This window comes from Bubalus bubalis, chromosome 1 (genome assembly GCF_019923935.1).
Source record: "Bubalus bubalis isolate 160015118507 breed Murrah chromosome 1, NDDB_SH_1, whole genome shotgun sequence".
Taxonomy (NCBI): domain Eukaryota; kingdom Metazoa; phylum Chordata; class Mammalia; order Artiodactyla; family Bovidae; genus Bubalus; species Bubalus bubalis.
Window position 1 is genome coordinate 147,449,323 of NC_059157.1, and position 12,365 is coordinate 147,461,687.

Consider the following 12,365-nt stretch of genomic DNA (forward strand, 5'->3'; position numbering starts at 1 on the left):
TAGCTTGGTTCTAAACGCTAATATATGCCTTGAATTTAATATTTTAGAATTTATCATATCAATATTATTTTAAAATAGATGTTATTTATTAATTTGATTTTGTTTTTAGAGCTATAGAAAAAGTTCTTCCTAATAAAAGAAGCTTTATTCTCACCCGATCAACTTTTGCTGGATCTGGAAGCCATTCTGCACATTGGTTAGGAGACAATACTGCTTCTTGGGAACAAATGGAATGGTCTATTACAGGAATGCTGGAGTTTGGTTTGTTTGGAATACCTTTGGTAAGTAGTTTTTACAATATTATTTATAAACACTGTAATTACAAATTTTGTAATATTGTCATCTTAATGATTTTCAGTTAAAGGATTAAAGGCATATGACAGAAAATTTCAATTTCTATTCCTAGAGACTTTATGAGAAAAATAAGATTGTGAATGGTGTCTATAACATTAGAGTGTAAACAGAGAATGAAAAAAATCTGGTCAAATCATACTAGTTCCTAAAACAAAAGTCAGTATAAACAAAGCACAAAAAAATCTTATATAATAAATACAAAAGCACCAGAGAAAACTGTAGGGAAAAATCCAAATTGGCATTGTAAAGAAAGTAAATATCAATTGTCTAGATATATTCAAAATTCTCTAGATTATCAGTTTACATTAAAAAGATAATAAAGTTGTTTCTTCTATTTAAAAGAGAAAAGATGACAGAAATGTTTCAAATTTTTAAAGCAGAGAAAATTATATAAGCTATTCCAAATGTAATAAATCAGGTAAGTCTCTATATCAAGCAAATAAAGAACTATACATGTTGATTTTCAACAGTAAGGAGTATCATTACATAACAAAATAAATATGAAATATTTATAAAATTATGGTGATTCATTTATTCTTTCATATGTATCGAACAAAATGAAAACCAGAAACAAACCAAACCAAAACAAAACAAAAAAGCTACCACATACACATGTACACACACACACACACCCCATCTTGAATTTGGAAAGTAAAGTAAACACATTACCAATTGATTCACCAAAATACACTGAATGGAAATGAGGGAGAGAAACTGTAGAATTGAATGCAAACAATTGTACTTCATATCAGAAATTTGGGACATCAGACAAATTGATATTTAGAAGAAAATTTTTAGCCTTAAATGCTTAGATTATAAACAAAGAAGTTTTGAACATTAATTAGTGAAGTACGTGAATTAAGAAAAAGAAAACAATAAATCTAAACACATAGGTAATGAAAATAAGAGATGAATGCAATGTCTCTAGAGAAACAAATGTCAAAATAAAAAGGTGACTCTGAAACTTTGAATAAAATAGATCAATATATGGCAAGTTTTGTCCAAAAAAAAAAAAAAAGAAAAAATAAGCATTGTTACAACGTATTCCAAGATAGGATGTTATGTATAGTATAGCAACTAACTAATAAGCAATAACCAGGAGTAAGTATTCAAGCTAAGTATGGGACTTTTTGAGAGAAATTGTAGTAACTTAGTAAATTAAAGATACACCATGTTCATGGATAAGAAGTCTCATAGAAATAGGCTTTCTCCCAAAACTGTTATCTAATTCAGTGACATTCTATTTTAAACTATAAAGAGAATTTGAAGAACATATAAAGTTACTCTAAACTTCATGTGGAAGACAATACACTTTAAAGACATAGAAAAGAGCACATGGATTTTGCCCTATCAGCTAAAATAATAATATAATGCAATGATACTTAACTGTGAATGATCAGATAAGTTAATATTTCAAAATAGGACATGGGTCCATACATTAATAGAAATTTGTTTAATGGTAGCACTATGACTGTAGCTCAGTAAATAAAGTATCAGCCATTCATATGGACAATTGATTATCCACTTAAAATATAAAATAAAATTACTCTCTGTCTCAAATAATACACAACCTATGTGTGAAAAGTAAACTTTAAGCATCATAGAAGAAAATAAGTGAGTAACTTTATGATGTAAGGTTAGGAGTTGAATTTCTTAAACAGAGCACAGAGGCACAACTAATAAAGAAACAAATTTGGTTACAAAATGAAAATTTCTGTTCATCTAATGCCTACTTTAAAAATTAAAATAAAATGTTTCCTACTACTGGAAAATTGTATATTCAATTCATATAAGTAATAAATGAGTAATATTTAATTTAAATAACCTAATATAAATCTGTAAAAGGTAAGAGAGTAGAAAAATCAGCAAAGGATATATCAAGCAATTCTACAGAAAGAGAAATACATATGGACTAAAAAAAAAAAAAAAACGTGAAAAAATTCTCAACTTTCCTAGTAATAAGAGACATGCAAGTAAAAACTTTGGTGAAATGCATTAATACATATAGGTGATAAAAATTAAAAACCTGAAAATATCAGAAATCAGCAAGAAAATGAAGCAAGTGGGAACATTCCTGTATTGTGACTGTACTTACTATAAATAGTTACTGTTGGGGTCCTTTAATGGACTCAGAACCTGGTGGTCCAGAGTCGATGATAAAGTGAAAGAGAGAAAGAGAGAGAGAGAAAGAAAGGAAGAAAGAAAGACAGGGACCTGAGCTCTGATGGAGCAAGAGTGCTTTATTAGCAAAATGCAAGCTTATATATCTTTAGTTAGATGATTACTCTGCTGTTACACAAGGTAAAATTTTATCAATAGCCCCAATATAGATAGTCTAATACATACAAGGTTGCTGACACTGAAAAGAGTCACTGTATGTCTCATCCTATGACCTCAGTCCTGAGAACGGTGTGCAGCTCTACTCATTCTTGGAATAGGAACTGATAAGGAACAAAGAATCCTTGAGAAATAGAAAATAGCATGCAGGAATACTCCTGTTAAATGTTCCCTGACAAGTTACAACTAGTTTTGATTTAAAAAATATACTTTTCCAATAAGTCAGGAATGTAGTCTTATATACATATATATTCACAAAGAAGCTTATATACACACTTCATACAATCATATTTTATAGTGATGGGATCCCATACAATAGAGAACTTCAGCCATATTAACCTAATTGCATCTCACAAAAATAATTCTTTGAGAAGTGAAATGCAGTATAACACATACATGTCATTTATGTAAAGCTAATAAGAATGCAAAATAGTATTATATATTATTTATAGATACATATCGGAGAAGGCGATGGCACCCCACTCACTCTTGCCTGGAAAATCCCAAGGACGGAGGAGCCTGGTGGGCTGCAGTTCATGGGGTCGCTGGAGTCGGACAGACTGAGCGACTTCACTTTTACTTTTCACTTTCACACATTGGAGAAGGAAATGGCAACCCACTCCAGTGTTCTTGCCTGGAGAATCCCAGGGACGGGGGAGCCTGGTGGGCTGCCATCTATGGGGTCGCACAGAGTCGGACATGACTGAAGCGACTTAGCAGCAGCAGCATAGATACATGTATACCACTTACAAAAACAGAGAAATGCCTGTAAACATTAAATACTGAATAGTTAAGTAGTCATTTTTTCTGAAGAGTTCTTGAGGGACAAAAAGTACAATTATATGTGATCATACATCTGGCAATATTTTTACTCTTTTACTCCTACAGCAATATAAATAGGGAAAGTCAAATCACAGGTGGTGAGTTTTAGATTAAGAAGCCACACATTTTAATAACTGTAAGTTTCAGCTTTATACATTGAATTAGAGGCAAGTATGTGGCAAAAATCCAAAATTAATTAGACCAAGGAGAAGTAGTAAGACAGTAAAACAAAGACTATAAATTGGTACAGATTAATCAGTTGTATAAATGTGATGCCCTGGGCAAATTTGAGAATTTTTACAATATAAATAATAGATATATATGTTATTTAGGTTGGAGCAGATATCTGTGGGTTTGTGGCTGAGACCACAGAAGAGCTTTGCAGAAGGTGGATGCAACTTGGAGCTTTTTATCCATATGCCAGAAACCATAACGCTGATGGATATGAGGTAAATGCCTCTTGTTCTCCATGTTTCGAAATAAAACATAATCCTATTTTTAGCAATGTACTTAAATGTATATGTATAGAGATCTGGTCTGAAAGTTTGTGGTATAATTCACAAAGAAGAGTTGGAACTCCTCTTCTCAAGGTCTGTATTTTGTATATAAAACTATGATCAAATAAGGAAATCATGACAGTATTGCAGAAATATTTTAAGCCTAACACATATACACATGTGTGAAATTATAATATTTTAAGTTAATGACAAAGCTTTTTGAGTCTGAATTCTTACATTCTAATAATAAGTTCCAGGTAACTTTTCTTTCATAAAAATAGAATATATTCTTAAGGATTTATCATTTTTCTTTTATTAAAGATACACAAGAAATTAAAGACACTTGCAAAGTAGTTTGGGTCCATAATTTTTCTTTAATAAGTAAAACTGTAATGACAGGTGGGGAAAAAAATAAAACTAACACTTTGTAAACATGCATCTGAACTGGTGGGAGGTTAATCTACCAACCCTGAGCTGTGGGCTCTCATAGGCGTATTTCTTAGAGGGAATGAGAAAATTAGGTGAAAGCATTAAGTCAATTAAGTGCATACTGGTTAAGAAGTTATTCACCGTACACGCAATGGGGCTTAATTCTCTTTGAGAAGGACAGCCACTCAGAGCTCCCCCTGAAAGGAAGCATGACAATACAGAAGTAAAAGTATAAACTGGATAGTCGTTATTTCCTAATCCACCTAAGTGATGCTTCAAGAAATTTGTGTTCTTGGGAGATCCTCATGTGAATTAAATTATACTTGTGTTCATTTATGTCCTCCAAAAAACAGACACCAAGACAGAGTTAGAAACGTTAGCAATTTATTGCTGAAATACTTGTGGTGGATAAAGAAGAGGAAGAAGGAGAAAGTGGAGAGAGCTTCAGATCACAATTCAGGCCTAAATCTGATGCAGGTGAAGGCAAAGAAGAAGGTTTGATAAAGAGTTATATTCTACAGCCCAGTTCAATGGAAATTTTGACTCATCTGATAGGGAGTCCACAAGGCAAAGTTGACCACTGGGAAAGACCTGTATCTCCTTGGCATGGGTCTTATATATCCCACCAAGCTCATTGATTTCCAGGGAGCAGCCAAAGGAAACTGTGGCTTTGGCCTAAACATAATGGTGTATCCAGGCAGGCAGTAGCTGGTTTCAGGAAACCTAAGCAGGTTTTCTTACATCATTACAGCTTGGCTGAAAGAGTCAACTAAGCTAGCTTAGGCTCAGCAAGAAGGCTGTCCTTCTTGCTGGTTGCAAGCTTACAGGCTGACCAGATGGCTCTGTTCGTTGTGTCCCTTGGTTTGCAGACTGTTTGAGCTTATTGTTCTAATAGCAGTGACAAGGTGCAAGGCAGCAAATCCTTTGGCAATCCAAACACGTTTCAAGCCCTTACTTGACGGTGTCCCGTGTCCTAAGATTGTATTGGTCAGAGTATATCATGTAGCTGAGCACAAAGTCAAATAGTGGGGAAATACATTCCACTGTTAGAGGTAGATACTAATAAGAGTTATATAACAGAAATTGTGGCTACAAGGAGGCATGAAAATTGGGACCAATAGTCCAATCTACTGCAAATAATAGAAATGAAGAATATTTTGTTAAAATATGTTTTATCTTCTCCAAGAATGTGTATTCAAAAGGGAAATGTCCACTTTAAAATAAAGTTTAATTAGTATATATATCCAAATGAAAACATAAAAACTAGAAATTCATATACTTCAGTGATGAAATAGGAGTCATCTCAACTTTTTATAAGCATGCTAAAAAGTACACATTTTGGTTTTCAAAAATAGATTAAATGCTTATGTTTCAATTTGTATTCATATTCTAACTTTCTTATTTCAATTTCTCTGTTTATCCCACAGCATCAGGATCCAGCATTTTTTGGAAAGGATTCTCTTTTGGTTAAATCATCAAAACACTATTTGAATATTCGCTATGCCTTGTTACCTTTCCTCTATACTCTATTTTATAAAGCCCATATGTTTGGAGAAACAGTAGCAAGGCCTTTTCTTCATGAGTGAGTACTATGTTCAAGAATTTCAGTCTTTCAAATTATATTCAGACAAATAATAAAAAATTAAGAGTAGATCAAGATGTCATGTGGATTTCTGATGCTTTTCTTGACATTTATGTAAATTATTTGGTGAAATGTGAAATTATAGTAAATATAATTAATTTGGTGAAATGGACAAGTTCAATCTAGAAATGTGATAATTGTATAGAACTTAAAAGGAAAGAAATATGTAGAATATATTAAAGTATATCAGTAAGTAATATTAAATATATAATATTAAAACATATATTAAATATCATTTATCAAATAAAACATTAAATATCATTAAATAAACAAGAAAATATTAAAAATATAATCATGCATATTGTGAAAATTATCTAAATATAAATCACATATAGTATAGTTATAAAACAATGAATTGTGCTTGTCTTTGTATCTCTTGACCAAAACAAGGTCATTCCTCAAGAAATGACTAAAGATCCCTTCAAGTCCAAGTCAAATTAAAGTTTATAAGGAAAAAGTATAAAAAGGAGGAAAGTAGAATATGAAGGATTTCTGAAAGTTCATGAACCTATTTTACAGGAAAAAATGAATTAAACAGAAGAGTAGTTTATTATACTTTTTATTTTTATAGTTGTTTATTTATCATATATGATAGACTATTTTTTTGAGTCCCAAATGAAGTAATTTCCTCTTTCCCACCTTTTTTAACTTTCTACTTTCCTTTCTATGTTTCTTTTTCTTGAGTGTCAGGTGTACCATAAGGATGCATTAATAATTATAGATTCAAAATTACATATTAAGTCAGTTTTGACATAAAGTCAATTTTAAATATCAAGCAAAATTAAAGACAATGATTATTCCCAGGGAATAACTTAAAAGATAATAAACTGACGTATTTGGATTAACATTTTTTATCTTTATATTGTAAACGCTGTCATTGTTCTTAGGTTTTATGAGGATACTAATAGCTGGATTGAAGATACTCAGTTCTTATGGGGCCCCTCATTACTTATAACCCCTGTATTGAAACAGGTAGGATACAATTTTAATAAATTTTAAAGGGAATTTTGTGTAATCAAATCCACACTAAATTACAAAACATCTGGGTAATAAATGTTACCAGTAGAATGCTTCAAACTGATAAGTGTTTAATTAAATTCTAAAACATAGAAGAAATTTTGAAAAGTTATAAGTATATTAAGTAGATTTATGCTTTTCAAGTATATAATATGTACTGGGGAGAAGAAATTGTATAAAATTAGTATTCTTCCACAAAAGAAAGCTTTATTTATGAAACATATCAAATCTTATAATAGTAACAAATAACTGTGATTCATGTAGTCATAGACATTGAAATTTTGCTATACTGTAAATAAAGGGGAACTTGAAAGCCAATAGATCATATGAAAATGTTGAAAAAATAGTGGAATGAAATATTTGGATTTTGCCTGTTACTTAAATGTTGGTATGTCATGGAAATATATAGAAATGAATGTGTTCACACTCACGCTTGCCATGCAGATGATAATGATACAAATATATGCATCCATTTTTTTAGTTGCCACTAAAATTTATTTCATCTTTGCTTTTGGAATATTGTATATTATGAAAGTATCTAAAACTATTAAAATAGCCTTTTGTTATATATATATATAGAAAATATTGTAGTGTAGCATACAAAGGAAGCTTTTCACTTCACTATGAAAATCCAACATTTGATGTGACTCTCTTCTGTTACATATAGAAGTAAATGTAACCCCATGGAATCTGTAGCCCACCAGGCTTCTCTGTCCATGGGATTTTCCAGGCAAGAATATTGGAATGGATTGCCATTTCCTTCTCCACAGATAAATTATCTTGCTTTATTTTAGGGTGCAGAAATAGTGAGTGCATACATCCCTGATGCTACTTGGTATGACTTTGAAACTGTAAGTAAACCTAATATAATAATAGTTCAAAAGTATATATTGTCCAACATCTATACATGGAAAATTAACAATATTTCTGTTATTATTCTAAAAAATAACAATTTCAGATTTTAATAATGCATAAAAGTCTGCACAGGTATACATTTTTTTACATGTGAGCAGGTATATGTTCCATTGCACATGATTAATATGAAGTATATTCTTCAGTGTAGTTATCCATCTTAAACTGTGGAAGTAAAAGGTCAAGAGTAACTTTAAGAAGAATTGGTAACTTATTTTAATACTTATCCTATTTTACATATTCTTCCAGAAAAATTGTGTATTTTAAAGGGAAGTATTTTGCAGTGCACTTATATTTGCTAAGCAGAACCTTTATTTTTTATAAGAAAGATTTTTTTTTAATCCTTTCAAGAGACCTGGTTAACTTTAACCGAAAACAAAGAATAAAAATAGGACTAATTAAGAGTATTATTAATTATGGTGGAAAGGAAATGGATTTCTCTATGGTGATTTTTTTTGTTAAACTGAATTTATTTTTAGCCAAATTTCTTCAGTAAACTGAAGAAGTTTCTTTAAAAGTTAGGAAGCAACATATTATTATTCACTAAAATGACATGAATGGCTCATAATAAGATTTATTTCTCTGTGTAAATTTTATGTGTAATTCTTGTAAAATTACTTTTTATTTTCCAAATATTAGGGTGTAAAAAGGCCATGGAGAAAACAACGTGTTGATATGCAGCTTCCAGCAGACAAAATAGGATTACATCTTAGAGGCGGTTACATTATCCCCTTTCAACAACCTGCTGTAACTACAACAGCAAGGTAAAATTCAGTTCAGTTCAGTTCAGTTCAGTCGCTCAGTTGTGTCCGACTCTGCAAAAGGCATTAATTGAAATCTGAACTATAATTTAATACTTAATATTTCATATATTTATTAAAAATCAATGATTGATATTTAGCTTTTTAACCAGAAGATATTTAATGCAAGGGATTCTTATATATAACTATCATAGTTATAAAAAAAGAAAGAATCAAATTATGTATTAATATATTACAACAAACATCTTAATTAAAAAAATGAGCATAATTAGATTAGAACTTTATCTCCTGTGTCAAAACTGTACTGACTTATTTCTGTAAAGAATATATATAATTAAAATTAATTGCTGATTATTACTAAATAATGAAATATTAAATGTTATATAATTGATTAAAGTGTCAGTTGTTACCTGTTTGTATCATCAGTACATAAATGTCAAAATGATTGTTTTCCAGGTAAAATGTTTAAAGTCAACAAATGAGGTAGATATTTCTGTATAGGTAAAGAATGATATAGAAATTAAGTTGTTCAGTAAGAATACATTTTAGAACTACTTAGAAAAAAGGAGAAACTTGAAAATTCTGGTACTTCATCCTGCAAAATTCATTCTGGGTATATGGACAGAATGTATCATATTGCATCTACACATTTCCTCATTTTCTACAACACCTCAACAGATAGTCACTCTATGTTCCTTACCCTGCTGTATTTTCTTCAAAGCATTAAGAATATATGTAATTATATTTTTACTTGTTCTTGTATGTAGTATGTCTGTTCTCCTCAACTATATACTCCATGAAGGCAGGGACGCAGCTTTTCACACTTTATTTCACATACCAATAGTGTCACCCTATTATGGAATGAAAGTGAAAGAAAGTGAAAGTCGCTCAGTCATGTCCGACTCTTTGTGACCCCATGGATTATACAGTCCGTGGAATTTTCTAGGCCAAAATACTGGAGTGGGTAGCCTTGGGGGATCTTCCCGACCCAGGAATCGAACCGGGGTCTCCTGCAATGCAAGCAGATTCTTTACCAACTGAGCTATCAGAGAAGCCCTACTATGGGATAAGCTCCTGGTTTTCCCTAGATATTTGTTGAAGGAACAAATTTATGGATGAATGAATTAAACTAGTTGGTCATGTAATTAGGTTTGTTTCCTAAAATTATTTTCATATTGTCAACGTTTCATGATTATGTTCTCAAAATTATTAGTTATACTCTAGAGATGTATCAAATGAGAGAAACATACGCTCTGATGAGTGTATGCTGGAAAGAATATATTCTGTATAGAGCAGCTACCTGGACTATACAGCCTCATTTTAAGTTTAGAAATCAATAGTAATATACAACTAAAAAAAATATTAACCACATTTCATTTCACATGGTATAATTAGCTTCATTTTGATGATTATTAGAGATTCTACTTGGCATTTAAAAGTATATTTTATAGTTTTTTCATTGTTTTGTAACCTTGATGCATTGCAATTCAGGGTTAATATATTTGTGGTAAATACATGTTGAATATGGTACTTCATAATATATATATTTAATTTTGTTGTTTGAATTGAAATATTATTTTACTGTTTCAATTTTGATGGTAGTGTCTTAGCCTGCAAGAAGTTCCATACTATATTTATTGTATTTATTTCTTTCATTTATTTTCCAAATATATAAATTATTTTTCTCATTGATAAATTATTAATATAGACATGAATTTTATTAATATCAATGTTTTTTGTGCAGAAATCCTACAAATCCTTATGTTGAAATGGATTTATTTATAGGATATTTCACTATTATAAATTTATTTTTTACTCATAAATACACCCAAACTTACTTAACAGCCGAAAGAACCCTCTAGGACTTATAGTTGCATTAAATGATAATAACACAGCAAAAGGAGACTTTTTCTGGGATGATGGAGAAACTAAAGGTAAGTTTCAAAGTGATATGCTTTAAAATGTTTATTTTGATGATGGGAAGTTTTGCTTTTACTATGAAATTACATTCATTTAAAAATGTCACAAGTTTTAATTTTTAATTTCTGTTTTATTATCTATCTTAAGAGTTTAGGTAACTTTATGTAATTTAGCATTGCTATTTAAATTATGTATATTTAATTACAACATTTAGTTTTCTCTCTTTGTTTATTGTAAAAATCTTTGACAAGTGTAGATACTTTTATTTATTAGATTATTGAATAAAAATTAAAATAGTTAATAAGTTCACAGATGTGTAAATTGCATCCTATTTTCAACTATCTTAGATGATTATAGTGGTTAAAACTAAAATTTTATTACTGTAAAAGAAAACCAACATTAAAGTTTACTCAATGTAGGAAGGGGGAATAAATTGGTAATTTGAGATTAACAAATACACAATACTATATATAAAATATATAAACAACAAGGACCTAGTGTATAGCACAGCAAACTATATTCAGTATCTTTTAATGAACTGTAATGGAAAAGAATCCAAAAAAGAAATATACATATGTATATACATATATATATATATATATGTTTAACTGAATAACTTTACCTGAAGTGTTGTAAATCAACTATACTTCAATAAAAATATTTAGTTAATGTCAAATTATTTGAGATAAGGATTTTACCATATAAATGTCATCATTTGAATTATTAAATGTCTTCTAATTAATTAGCCCAAAAGTTGAGAATTCAGTACACCAAGGGAATAAAAATAGAATCATTCTTTCTAATATTAAATTATGCTATAGAAAATTAATCTGCTTGGATTTACTTAGTCTATTATAACCATTCTCATAAATTTAAGGTGTTTTAATCTCACTTTTTAATAGAGGGCTCTTAGATATATGTTTTATATATGTGTGTATAAAAATTATAGTTTACCTTCTATTATAGCTCACTACTTCTCAGTTGTTTTATAGTATATGGCCTGCCTGGGTGCTCAGTCATGTCTGACTCTTTTGCAACCCCATGGACTGTAGCCGGTGAGGCTCCTCTACCCACTGGATTTTTGAGGCAAGAATACTGAGGTGCCATTTCTTCCTCCAAGGGATCTTCCCAACCCAGGGATGGAACCTTCATCTCTTGTGTCTCCTGCATTAGCAGGCAGATTCTTTACCACTGAGGCCACCTGGGTAGCCCATTATAGTATATGAAGCATCCAATATCTCTAACTAAACTCCAAGAAATAGTCTATGTATTGGTGTGTTCTCTTACAATTTGAAAAATATGGAATCTTTGAAAAAATTCTGTTCTTTTTGAAGTCTTACCTGCCTGTGAATATGTAAATTACCACAGTATATCTGCTCCATTAAATACATTGTCTTCCACTTGTCAGTTGATGGTAACTTCATCTCTACAAGATGCCAACAACTTTACAGTTCACTCTTATCTAGGAATCTCTTGGTTCCATCTTGATCTACGAATCTTATCAACTCCACCATTGTTTTCATCACTACTTTTCATTCTAATAACTGCGATAGCTCCCTAATCGGTCTATAGGTTGATGGCTCTTGTCAGCCGCCTCTTTTTACATTCTCTTTACCAACTGGCAGATAGAGTAAGCCCTTTAGAAAACGATTCAAATTATCTCTTTCTGCTCAC

The 12,365-nt window shown here is 30.7% G+C and overlaps 1 protein-coding gene across 4 annotated transcripts in view; it reads left to right on the forward strand.

Annotated features, from left to right (window-relative positions):
- The window catches only part of SI (sucrase-isomaltase), a 112,695-nt gene that overhangs the window by 33,101 nt on the left and 67,229 nt on the right, over positions 1-12,365 (forward strand). For all 4 annotated transcript variants that reach the window (XM_006054379.3, XM_006054380.3, XM_006054382.3 and 1 more), the window contains 7 exons: positions 110-281; positions 3,846-3,962; positions 5,867-6,021; positions 6,969-7,053; positions 7,893-7,949; positions 8,650-8,774; positions 10,617-10,705. In XM_006054379.3, the coding sequence (XP_006054441.2) occupies positions 110-281; positions 3,846-3,962; positions 5,867-6,021; positions 6,969-7,053; positions 7,893-7,949; positions 8,650-8,774; positions 10,617-10,705 (800 nt within the window). The remainder of the gene's footprint in view (positions 1-109; positions 282-3,845; positions 3,963-5,866; positions 6,022-6,968; positions 7,054-7,892; positions 7,950-8,649; positions 8,775-10,616; positions 10,706-12,365) is intronic.